Raw genomic sequence first — 13,319 nt, 5'->3', positions numbered from 1 at the left:
AACTGGCTGGATGGTTGCACACAAAGAGTTGTGGTCAATGGCTCAATGTCCAGCTGGCAACCAGTAATGAGTGGTGTCCCTCAGGGATCGGTGTTGGGACTGGTCGTGTTTAACATCTTCATCGCTGACATGGACAGTGGGATTGAGTGCACTCAAAGCAAGTTTGCCGATGACACCAAGCTGTGTGGTTCGGTTGATACCCTGGAGGGAAGGAATGTCATCCAGAGGGACCTTGACACGCTTGTGAGGTGGGCTGATGCCAACCTCATGAAGTTTAACTGTGACAAGTGCAAGGTCCTACACCTGGGTCAGAGCAATCCCAGGCACAGTTACAGGTTGAGCAAAGAAGAGATTCAGAGCAGCCCTGCGGAGAAGGACTCGGGGGTGCTGGTAGATGAGGAACTTAACATGAGCCGGCTTCAGTGTGCTCTTGCAGCCCAGAAAGCCAAGCGTATCCCGGGCTGCATCAAAAGCAGTGTGACCAGCAGGTCGAAGGAGGTGATCTTGCCCCTCTACTCTGCTCTTGTGAGACCTCACTTGGAGTATTGTGTGCAGTTCTGGTGTCCTCAGCATAAAAATGTTATGGAACTGTTGGAACAAGTCCAGAGGAGGGCCACGAGGATGATCAGGGGACTGGAGCACCTCTTGTATGAACAGAGGCTGAGAAAGCTGGGGCTGTTCATCCTGGAGAAGAGAAGGCTGCGTGGAGACCTCATAGCAGCCTTCCAGTATCTGAAGGGGGCCTGTAAGGATGCTGGAGAGGGACTCTTCATTAAGGACTGTAGTGATAGGACAAGGGGTAACGGGTTAAAACTTAAACAGGGAAAGTTTAGATTGGATATAAGGAGAAAATTCTTTCCTGTGAGGGTGGTGAGGCAGTGGAATGGGTTGCCAGGGAGGTTGTGAATGCTCCATCCCTGGCAGTGTCCAAGACCAGGTTGGACGAGGCCTTGGGTAATATGATTTAGCGTGAGGTGTCCCTGCCCATGGCAGGGGGTTGGAACTAGATGATCTTAAGGTCATTTCCAACCGTAACTATTCTATGATTCTATGATTCTATGATCTTACTCTTCCCGTAAAGAAAACAGTTTCTTCCTTTCATTCACTGTAGTCATTCTATTTATTTTTTTCCTTTCCTTTTTTTTTTGTGCAGATATTCATGGCTAGTATGTTCACATTTGAGAAACTTATAAGTTTGCTTTTATAAATGAAATAGCACTGCAATTTGCTAACATGAAACTATTGACTCTAGTAGGGGTGGAATGCTTCCATCCTTGTGAAAATATGCCAGTGCGACTTTCTTAAGAGTTTTTTAGGCAGGTGCTACAAGGAAAGCCACTTCATGGTATTAAAGTCTGAGGCCAAAATTGCTGTGTATAGATGTTGTTACAGGTGGTCACAGGTGTCTCCAGAGGCTTGACTGCTATTGAGAGCAATGGGAGAACAGTTATTGGGATATGTCAAAAAAGGAACATGTCCACATTCTGTTTTTCGGGCTTGGGTAACTCAGATAAACTCATCATGCTTTCAAACAACGCCATTGTTCCTCCTTAGATTATTTCTCTTTCTGGCACACTGGTGGACTGAGCTTGGACACAGAAGTCTCAATTATTTTTCTTTTTTAAAACAGTTAAGCCACAGAACATTGTTCAGTTTTCTTCTTGGCAACTGCTTTTTATCCATGCTGCCAGGACATTGTTGAGCTCCTCTCACTTTCTCTTGGCATGGATGCAAAGAGTAACCCTTTCTTTATAGGTTGCAGATTGCATTTACCACTGGAAGGCTTAAAAATTCTAGTAGAAGCCTCACGAGCCATAAGCTTCAACTTCATGGACCCTGGTCAGCTGCTCTTTACTGTAATGTTTCTGGCTTCTAATTCACTCTAATTCACTTTCTTTGGTAGTTTGTATCCCTTTGTCAAAAAAAATAGACAGCTTAGAACAGCTTAGGTTGTGAATTATTTTCAAGTCTGCTTTGACCTATTTGGAACACATTACTAGCTATTCATGTTGCCCAACTCTACAAATAAGGAAGCAGTAAGAAGATAATGAGAATAATTCCCCCTCTCCTTCTTGTTCCATGTGCTTAAAATGTAGCCAGTGATGTTTGCCTTACTGGCAAATGCAAGGTGTGTCACTTTCCAGTCAGGAGGAAACCGGAGAGCAAATCAGTTCCCCCTCTGCCCTGTGCTGCTTCAAGGCCATTGCTGTTATGTGTTGACTGTTTTTTTTCTGCCACCATAGTGTGAATGTATGTCTCCCTGATTCAAATGCAATGAATGCTCTCCGTTATAGCTGCGTTCTATCTAGCACTCCTCCATATTATTTTTGTTTCTATGTGTGTTGCTTTTTTATCTAATTTAGTTTCATTTTAATGATGGTGAGTTTTTGAGCTCTCTGAAACTCTTGGTGTTTTGCAATATTTGTAATAACTCCTAACACTACTTTGGAATGGTCAGCGAGTTTCATCTATGTTTAGTTTACTTCTTTCAGGGTGATTCATGAAGATGTTGGGCTGAGTACTAACACAAATTTATCAACATCTACAATAAACTTTTCCTCAGAGAAGAAACTGGGCTGATTTTTTTTTCAAACCATCTGTCCAGAGACGGTTAATTTTTCAAAAATAGTGTTTCTGAAAAGCGGTGCTTAGTGTGCAAGTAAACTTTCCTTCTTTAACAGGAAATTGAGGTTGCTAATCTTTTAAGATACCAAAGGATGTTGTCAGTATGTTCCCATAGATGTCATTTCCATGACTCTCACCAATTGAATCCAGAACTACAGAGGCAAAGAATGGTGGCATATCTAAATAATCTTCTGGGGAGACAAATCCTTTCCAATGTTTTCAGCTAAACATTGGGTTGAAATTCTGCTACTCTTGATGGAAGTGAGGGATAATTCACTGACGTCACTTAAGAGACTTAATAGCTGCTGTCCTGAAGCAGATATTAAGTATCATTACAGTGATACAGGACTCTCTTTAATTTCTCAGAATGGAGAACCCCAAACTACCTGAATCACTCCCTTCATTTGGTGATATTGACTTCAAGATACTTAAGGTTTTCACCCATGCCTAATGTATTTTGACATTCAGTGAGTGTTTAGAAGCTGTAAAACACAATTGAAAATTATACAATTATATCCTTGACACGTGACTTTTTTTTTTCTTTTTGTTTTTTTTTTTTTTTTTTTTCTTCCCCAGAAAGTATTTTGGAGAAAAGATAGGACTTTATTTTGCATGGCTGGGCTTATATACAGAATTCCTCATTCCATCTTCAGTAGTTGGGATTATTGTATTCCTTTATGGATGTATAACCATTGAGAGTGACATTCCTAGGTAAGCTTCTCTGTGATCAATAATCTGCTAATTGAAAGTTGCAAGACTGTGGTTGTTTATTTTAATCCTTAGTGTGAATAATTGCTTCTAACATGTCTGAAGAGGGGTGATGTATCATTAACAGCCCTGTGAGCATTAGAAATACACATGCATTAGGTAGATAAGACGTTTGAATGGCACACATTTATTTGGCTGTTTGGTGTTGCAGCTACTGAAAAAGAAATTTTCAGTCTGGCTACTGCATTATTGTAAGTCCTTTTTCAAGACATCCATTTGCATTTTTTTTTAATATCTCCAGGATCATACAGAAAGACATTGTGTAGAACTCACTGAAGTTAATACAAATACATTGGCTGGATTACTTTGTTTTTAGTACAGTCAGACTATTTGCACAAGTGAGATGAACAAAAGTTAGCAGATTTAGTATATTTGGTACCCACAGTATTCTCCTTGACAGTTACAAAAAGTTGTTGACTTCTGTGCTGTCCTGAGGGTGTTATATACTAAACAAAACCTGCCAAATTGATACAGTGATGTTAATGCTAATTACAATGCATTAAAATGCTATTTAATGGTGGTCAATATAGGAATAATTATAATCACAATCTGCTTCTCAGTGAGAAAAACCCAATAATTCCTCTGTTGTCTGTGTCTGACTTCTGGCGGAGACAGGATACTAGATTACTAGTTCTGCTGGTCACACTTGCTGTGGAAATTCCTGCATTCTCTCAAATGAGTTGGCAACTTTTAAAGTTAAAATTGGCAGCTTCCTGCAGTAAGACATTATTATTGATAGGTGAATGAGTAACAACACATCTTAGTCAGGGTTTGTTGTACTTTAGCTTGAACTCAGCGAGTCTTGATGGGCTGTGGGAAAGCCTGTGCTAACATTTAAACTTAAGTGAGATTTATGGCTAAGATGTATCTGCAGCACCCTCTACTGCCTTTTGAAACAGAAGAGAGCATTACTTTAATGATATGATAGCTGGAAACATCTGTATGCCTTTCAAATGATACAATACTGATACTACAGTTTGAATAGTTTTTTTTTCATTTGATGTTATTTAATGATGGCAAATATAAGAACAATCATAATCATGCTATGCTATCAAGGAAGCAATATTGCAAGTATTTCCTTAGCTTACAGTCCTGGCAAGGATTCTTGAGCTTTGCACTACTCAGTTCACCTGAAAAAGACTGCAGCTACAAAGATCTTCCATATACAAACCTTATGGAAAACCTGGAAAGCATGCTCAGCAGTGTCAAGCAGTCTTATTTAAGAGACAGTGCTAACGATTTTTTAATTATTTTTAGAAACCGAGTAAATACAGAGCAAATAAGACTAAGAATTAAAATAACAACCTTAAAGATTTTAAAATCTGCAAAAATCTCTTATCTCACATTTTCCAGAGGACAGCAGAACAAATGTTGTAAACTGAGGGAAAGGAAATGCAGCATAATATCAGAATATATGAGGCAGAAGTGGAATATTTCTAGTTCTTTTAAGATTTACTGCTGGGAGAGTGGATTTTTCCCTTTTTTTTTTTAAATTTTTGAAAATTAGGTTAGCACTCTGTACTAGAAAAACAAGGAGCTATGGAGACTGAGAATACCACATCCATATTCAGCATTCAAAGTTGAGAATCCTGAAATGTAAAGGTATCTGATTCCTGAAACCACTGTACACACAATATCTGAACACCCTTAAAACATATTAGTATGACTGCCTAAAATAACTCCTCACACTTGAAGAATTTATCCAAAAACCTAGTGGCACAGATGAGAATTGGTGTTAAAGACCTATGCTGGAAAAACTACCATTGCTTTTATAAATACCTCACAAATAAAATGCAGGGCAGAGGTGAATCTCAAAGTAAATGTTGTGAAATATAACATCTCTGCTAAGAATGACATGCTTGGCAGGTGTAAGTCTTTCAAATTCAGTACCCATATGTCAGTTTGCACCAAAACCTAGCATATCTTACAAATTGTATTGCAGATCTGTTCTGTCTGTGACACAGACCAACTAACATGCCTGGGTACTGGTTCTGGCTTTTATATGGACGCACATGGCCAGTCCTGATACACAAAGTAGCATGGTATTTGACATGGATTTTTGTGCCAACGTGTTAGAAATATGTTTTGTCAGTGGCACAGAATTTCCTTTACTGTGGTTAACCTCAGTCTTTAGTGAAGCAGTCTTCTCCAATTCACTAGTACAGTGTAGTGATTAGATTGGTTGCTGTGTTGCACTGGTTTTCTGCTGGTAAATTGCCTGTGTTTTAATATTCCAGTGCATGGCAGTGTGCTTTTGAAGCAACATACAACTTCTGTTCTCTACAAGTGCAAGCCACATATTTTGCAAAAAACTTGTAGTAGCAGTAGCTATGATGTGCTGCTTGATATCAATATTGTATATCCCCCTTTTCTGAGTCATAATACTCAGAATTTGTGCACTTGTCATTCATAGCAAAGAAATGTGCGACCAGCGCAATGCCTTCACCATGTGCCCCCTGTGCGAAAAGTTCTGCGATTATTGGAACCTCAGCTCTGCTTGTGCTACTGCTCGAGCTAGCCATTTGTTTGACAACCCAGCCACAGTCTTCTTCTCCATCTTTATGGCTCTCTGGGGTGAGTATTGCTTTGCATGTTAACAGTGTCATTTGATCTTTGGACTCCTGTCAGAAGTGAAAGCTGTGATGCACAGTAGTAGAACAAATAGTAGCCTTACATATAATGAAGTGCTATTAGATTAAATGTGATATCTATAGCTTTATGAAACTGATAAGCCTCAGAAGGCCACTTGGGGCTGTCAGTACTGGAGAAAGCAGTATTACAAGGCTTTCTGCTGTCAACAGCAAGCTTGGGAATAAATGGAAAGGAGTTGGGTAGTTCAGGGAAGAAAAAAATGTGTTCTTTCTCTCTCTTCAGGCTTGTTTAATGGCACTTCTAATCTTTGCCATGTTTTTTCTTCATTTTTCTTGACAAGCTGCTTTAACATCTTCTGCATTTGTGGCCAGAATATATTGGGGGATTGGTATGGTGGAGGCAGCTGAAAGGGTTTAATTTAAGCACAGAGTGCACTTCCATGTGGGACAACTTAGTCACATCATTTTATGAAAATTTTATAGGATTCCAAGAACAATGGGACTATTATTGTTTTAATTATAATACGTTCTAAAGTATTCCATTTAAAGAAGATTGCTTTTCTTCAATGGCAAATATACCCTGTCTCACTGAGGATATCAAAACACTTCATAAACACTAATGAGTGCATTGTAATATTATTCTTATTGTTCTGACCTCACCTCTGCCGTCAAAAGTGCTTGTGTGTATTGTTGCTGGTGTTATGCCCTCATTCAGTCTAGATCTATCATCTTGTTTATTCTGAAAGTTAAAGGTGTTATTGTTACTTTAAAATGATTTTTTATTTCCCTATTCATTGTTCACAAAATGAAATACTCATTCTTCATTTGAAATTGAACAAATACATTATTGCATCATAGCCATTGCTCAGCAATCAGTGTGTTATACTTTGCATTGGAAAATATATGCATTGAAATTCATTTACTTTGAAATTTTGCAGCTTGTTTTAGAAATAACTATTTGGTAGCTTGGTGTTGGGTATGGATAGCAGAGGCTTTTAAGGAAGTTGCAGACAGAAAAAAAACATAGAAGAGGTTTTTGTTTACCACTTCCTGGAAACCCTTTAGCAGGAGTTAGAAAATATATGCGTGCTATGACTGAGAGAAATGGCAAAAGATAATGAATTTATAGACTCTCACAATGACTTATTTTCCTACTTCAGATTGCTGCCAATTACAGAGTAAACTGGCAGAAAAGGTTCAGCAGTTTACCTGCTGTCATGAAGCACGCAATACACTGCATTGTCCAAATTTCAACATAGCTGTTTGGACAGCATGTGTGTGCAGGACAATTCATGTACTGTTTCATAAGCAAATAATATTTTCCTGACAGAGAATCTGTATTGTAAACTTGCATCCATGCAAATGATCATTTCCATGCAGCCTCATCCAAAACACTTGTATTTTAGTATCAGCAATACAATGTGCAAAGCAAAATGTTGATATATCATTGCACTAAAATTAAATAGTAGAATCTGTCAAGTAACAGAATGGAACAAAAAGTTCTGTATGCATTGCTTTTAAAAGAAGGCATGAAAAAAAAACCAAAATTCTTTCTGAGATGTAGTCCCACTCAAAAAAAAATATTTCACATAGACTGGAAAAGTAGGTTCTTGGGGCCATGATAACTGAGCTTGTCAGTGAAAGAAAATACAGCCATCATACACAAAGAACAGCAAAGTAAAATCAAGTATACTTTACTAACTCTGCCCAGCTTGCCTATTAAGTATTAGATTACACCAAGTTTGTTTCCTTACTACTAGGAGACTGTACTGGTTATGTCTAGACCTCATTCTGCTGAATGACAGATCTCACTCACATACCTTATCACCTTGCCTTAGTATCTTACTATTTCTACATTGAGTAAATGTTGCCTGAATGCTTTGCCGTAGGCTATAGTATAGTGATGTGGAATATGGCATGTCTAATGACTTAGAATTGCATACTTAGGAGAGTAAAGTATGTTAATTTGAGCTGGCTTCATTTTGTGATGTTTGGCACAAGGCGGCTTTATTCTGTTAAAGGCATACAACACTATATGTTAGTATCTTGAAAGGAATCATGCTTCCACTAGCTGATCTTGATGCCTCATAAATTATCTTTCTGATTCCAGCAACATTGTTTGCAAATGACCATATTCACATACTACAGAGTAATGCCTGGCTAATAGGGCTTAATGTCACTGGTGCTCTGGGAAGCTGAATTTCATCTATCAATCAGATGCATTTATTAGAAGAACGGCTGAATATAATGGAACTATTTTACTGCTAGTGTAAGTCAGTGCAATCTTGCTGATTTGAGAACAGCTACTGCATCTAGCCAAATAAGTTCTTAAATAGCTAAATGTGGAACTGACTTTCTGAATAACAGAAAAAGTGGAAGGAGTAATAACATCCTATAAAATAACCAAATGTTTTTGTGTTTAGGATATCTAAAAATTCTTGTGTTTTCAGAGCATGTTAAATATAGCTTTTATATGTCCTTTCCTCTGTAAGGAAGGAGAAGAGACTTAATTGCTTGATGTCTGGATTTACTTTCAGTGTTCTTCCAGTCATGTGTTTAAGAGATATTTATTTCTTGCATTATAGTAGGATATCTGTGCAGAAAATATTGGCAGCTAACTGTAGAAATAGACTCTGTCTTGTAAAAGTCAGGTGAGTTTAATAGTAGTCTAACTTTCCCCAGTGTTATCTTACATCTTACACCTAGTGTAGATGTAAAGGAAGCTGGATCTCATTCTATGCTTTTGTGTGTCTTGTAGAACTATATGCAAGATGTTCAATATTCTATTAACACTGCTATGACCTAACAAGATTTTTACAATCCCCTTTTCACCAGCTGAAAAGGTGAAGTCAAGCATAAGAAAAAAATGTTTATAAATATAACTTTTATTAGTATAGCGGGTGGTTTTGGTTGGTATATACTGGTTTAGTATTGATATAGTCATCTGAAAATAGGTGTCCACAAGTCAAAAGTAAGAAATGCTATTTCTAATAAACCTATAAACTGATAAATCATGAGCAGCTAGGCAAAGGGCTACCTGGAGGGCAATTATGAAAGGAAAATCAGGAGACTGTAAATATGAGACAGGAGTGCAACATTTTTTCCTTCATATGAATGAAGAAGAAAAAGTAGGAGATTGAACTACTAGCCAGTCCCTTAGGGCAAAATCATTCTGTCTATGCAGGAGAAAAACATTCAACTGTACCACTATAATATATTTCAAAAGAACAGTTTTTTTCTTCATGTTACTAAAGGTCTTAGTTTACATACAGGTGTCAATGATTTATTTCAGTAGAAGGTTACACCTACCTTCTTCATATGTTTCTGACTGATTAGAAACACTGAAACAGCAAAATCTGTTTACAGTGTCACAGATTAATACTTAGACCCAACTTTGTACTCATGAATTATAGAATGACTCATGGTAAATTAAGAGAGATGATGCTCTTGGAGTGGATATCAACAGATATGGGGTCAGTTCCATTCTCTGACAAGTATTTACTGGTATCTTTGGGCAATTCATATTGTTTTTTTCTGTATTTTATTTGTAAAAAGACGGTAATTATTGCTTCCAAGATTTGCTTGTATTCTTTCTTTAAAATTGGCTCTGATGCTGTTGCTTAGTGCTTATTTATAAATGGCTGAGCATAATGGGATTCAAATATCATATCAAATTTATTGAATATAGCAAATATTCAAATATAAGTAACACCATAGTGCATTTGATTTATAATTTTAGTTCAGCTTTGTTTTGTTTTGTTTTTTAAGCTACTATGTTCCTTGAACAATGGAAACGTTTGCAGATGAGATTGAGTTACTTCTGGGACCTAACTGGACTAGAAGAAGAAGAAGTAAGTTTCCTCTCCCCGTGCTGATTTCCTGCATAAATTATTCTATATCTGAACATATGCATTAATATTTAGATTTATCATGTGTTCCCCAGCCCGGTGCAATTCATACCTAGGTTTTTTTTTCTAAATTACTAGAATTTATACAGTTTTGAGTATCAATATATCATTAAAAAAATCATCACCTACATCTTACTAGTCAGCAGTTTAATTTTAATAATGTTGAAAAGGGCTATGGGATAACAGTAGATCAGTCTTTGCTAATAATGCTCATATGCTGTTGCACAGAAGGCAGTAACAGAATGATACAGAATAAATTCTTCCTCATACAGATGCTACTTCATTATGTATAACAAAAATTCTCTGTGACGATGATTGTAATGTGTCAGGGTAGCATAAATAATATTTGCATCCAGGTCTATGCTGCATCTATGATACCTTAGGCCCAAAGATCCTGAGCTCTAGGTACTCACCCATAGAGCTGTTGCAAACAACAACAGACGGAGTTAGTTTCTCGAGAACAATATTTAAGTGCTTTGCAATAAGCCCATGGGGCTTCTAGCTGTACCTGAGTAGACCAAAATGTGAGACATACTTGTTTATTATCATTTACAATGTCTTTATAGTTGTTTTTAGTTCTGCCATAAATATCATACTAAGAACAGGTAGACTTTGGACCTTCCATTACATACCCCCTAACAATAGATGTGGCTTTAAAATAGGGTCATATTGAGTAATTCAGAATTGCAGCAATTAGATTCTCTTTTATCATTAATGGTGAGCTGAACACCTGTATGGAACAATTCAGTGTGCCTTGCTCTCTTCATTGACTTAATAAAGTGTGGTCAGGAAGTTGAGTTGTTGGCCTACCTTGGTTTTCTGGGAAGATTCATATCCTTTTCTTCATGTTCGAGCACAGTTCCTTAAACAACAGACCACATACAAGCCTCCAGTCCTGCTACTTGAGCTCAGTTCAAACTCAGGATGTAGAGTGCAAATAACATCAAAAAAAGGGTAAGCTGACATCATGAACTCCATGATGTAGCATGGTGATAAAGTTATTCCACTTTTGCCTATTCCTCAGATAAGAATCATTGGATAAAATGAAAAAATAATCCTGAGAACAGAAAGCAGAATCCAGTATTTTTCTTATTTCATCACTATGTCATAACACAGTCTTTAACAATGTCTTTAGTGTAAGGGAGACCTCCCAAATGTCCCTTCACTGATAACTTGACTACAACCTCCTTTATTTTGCCTCTGGTTTCTCAGCTTTTTCACTGCTGTCTAACCAGTTATGACATGGGTGATGCTCACAGTATAAACCAGTACCCACAGCTTGTAAGCTGTCAGGGAAACCAAGTGCATCAGCACTTAAGGAGTTACTGCTTGTCCTATATGGAATGTCATACTGTTCCCTGGGAGAACAGAAATTTTGTAGTAATTGCAGTATAGACTGAGAGGCTGGAGAACAAACTCTTGGCTCTGCAGCATACTTGATGAACCCACTAGATTTTATTGAATTTCCAGTTCATCGTTTGCAGAATAAAATCCTAAAGTTTAGCTCGATATTTGCAAAATGCTGTGAAATAATCTATGGAGTTGTGAGGTCCTGTGGTGAAGAGTTCTGAACTGGTAAGAGTTCGTGGGGAGGAACTTTGGAATCAGCAAGAATCCTTTGTTTATGACAAGTGAAGGAGTGCCAGACACATATCAGCACAAGCTGAAGAATTAGGAATGCAGTATAAAAATAAGGCCAGAATGGACCTTGAGGGGCCATCCCTTGGGCATGGTAGGATCAACTCTACTTAAATCATTATGCAAAGATGTTGTCTAATTTGTTCTTAAATAAATCCATCAGTGGAGATTTCACTTTCTCCCTAGGCACTCTATTCTAATACTTCTCTATCTGTACTGCTAACAAGCTTTTCTTAGTGTCTTAAATCTTGCTAAATGTTCATTTTTTCTTGTTCTTTCTTTCAAAGATAGAGTTTGCCTCTGTCCTCTTTTTGCAAATCTAACATAATATTGCATTTGTCTGCCAGTCTTTTTTTTTTTTTTTTTTTTATAATATAAACTAGCTTCTGCTTTTTCAGTCTTTGTTCTTTAACAACTGTTTTCTGGTTGTTTATTCGTGTTCCTTTCTGAATGTTTTCTAATTGATCCAACTTTTTCTTGAATGTAATGCTCAAAAGGAATGTGTCTCTTGACCTGATGTCTTAAGCAAAAAGCCATGCTCTATATCATCTTCTGTCAGCTCTTGATACTTCAGGAGTACCAAAGTGCAAAAGTTAGATTAGGTTTTGTTCAGCTTGTATCCATCAGATTAATAAAGATGAGGATAAATTTGTAGGACAGACACTGGCACAATGCTTCAGTGGTGGTGAAGTCTTTCCAAGTGTAGGAAATTATGGTGGAAAATTGAAAATTTTGTTTAATTAGGTTAGGCCAAAAGGAACTAGAAGTGGAATGCACAGGATCACGTAACAGAGAGCAAGAAGAAAGGGACAAGGAGGAAATTAAAAAGGCTTAACAGTTTTAAGGCTAGATGGTGTTAAGTTACTTATTTTTATCATTTTATTTAGAAAGGAAAGTTATGGAACCAAACCAGGGAGGAAAAAAACCATAAATACTGAAGAACTGAGAAGTACATTGTGAGAATTATATGGAAATAAATGTCTTCAGTGTAATTTTTGTGGACTCTTGACTGTAAAGTTTTCAGTAAAATTAGTGTCTTTAAACACACTGTGTCAAATCTTTTGGTTCAAAAGTGTCACACGAGAGATTAATTTAGTTCCCTTATTTGTAAATATTTTGGCAACAACAGTCTGAGAAAGCAGACTCCCTAAGGCTTGCATGCATATTTGACTGTACAGACTGGCAGCTGTACAGACTTAGAACATTTGTTTTTGTAGATGTGAAATCCACAAAAATAATAGGTAGCACTGGGTAGTAACTGCTAAATAGGTAATTATGTAGAAAAGCAATTGAGTGACTGATAACTAAATGACAGAGGGAAAGAAGCAATGCAGACCAGAACCATCAAAACCTTGGAAATAACATGAGTACCGAGGAAAGACATTATGCATATACCGTGCAAGAAAAAGCCTTGGAAATACCATGCATAAAGCATACAATGTGTCATACCAGATGTGTGTTTGTGTAACCTGATCAAACAGGTTAACATTTGTTCATTTTTCAGGTTGTGTAATAAGGAATATTGATATCAATAAAGCAGGGGTAGATGTGGAAGAATCCATACGCTCTTTTACTTGTGAAGGAGCTGATGAAGAAATACTAAGGTGACTAATTAATGATGTGGGAAGTAGAAACTATTGGCCTCCCATGAATCTTCAGAAACTGTATATCTATGACGCAGGATGCTCTTGCTTTAGGTGGAAGAGATTTTACCCCATTTTGCCAAAGTCCTGTGTTAATTGAAATTGAAATGCAATCATAAAAGATGAAATCTTAGAATGCAGACCAG

At 37.2% G+C, this 13,319-nt stretch overlaps 1 protein-coding gene across 1 annotated transcript in view; it reads left to right on the top strand.

Moving 5' to 3' along the window:
- Window positions 1-13,319, top strand: part of ANO2 (anoctamin 2) — a 176,394-nt gene that overhangs the window by 65,435 nt on the left and 97,640 nt on the right. The window contains exons 11-13 of the mRNA XM_057426156.1: window positions 3,202-3,336; window positions 5,807-5,967; window positions 9,753-9,835. Coding sequence (XP_057282139.1) covers window positions 3,202-3,336; window positions 5,807-5,967; window positions 9,753-9,835 — 379 coding nt within the window. The remainder of the gene's footprint in view (window positions 1-3,201; window positions 3,337-5,806; window positions 5,968-9,752; window positions 9,836-13,319) is intronic.

The sequence above is a fragment of the Pezoporus wallicus genome, unplaced genomic scaffold (genome assembly GCF_028554395.1).
Source record: "Pezoporus wallicus isolate ANWC-B61680 ecotype Strahan unplaced genomic scaffold, APGP_CSIRO_Pwel_v1 scaffold_3294, whole genome shotgun sequence".
NCBI lineage: Eukaryota > Metazoa > Chordata > Aves > Psittaciformes > Psittacidae > Pezoporus > Pezoporus wallicus.
This window is presented reverse-complemented; position numbering and strand designations above follow the sequence as displayed.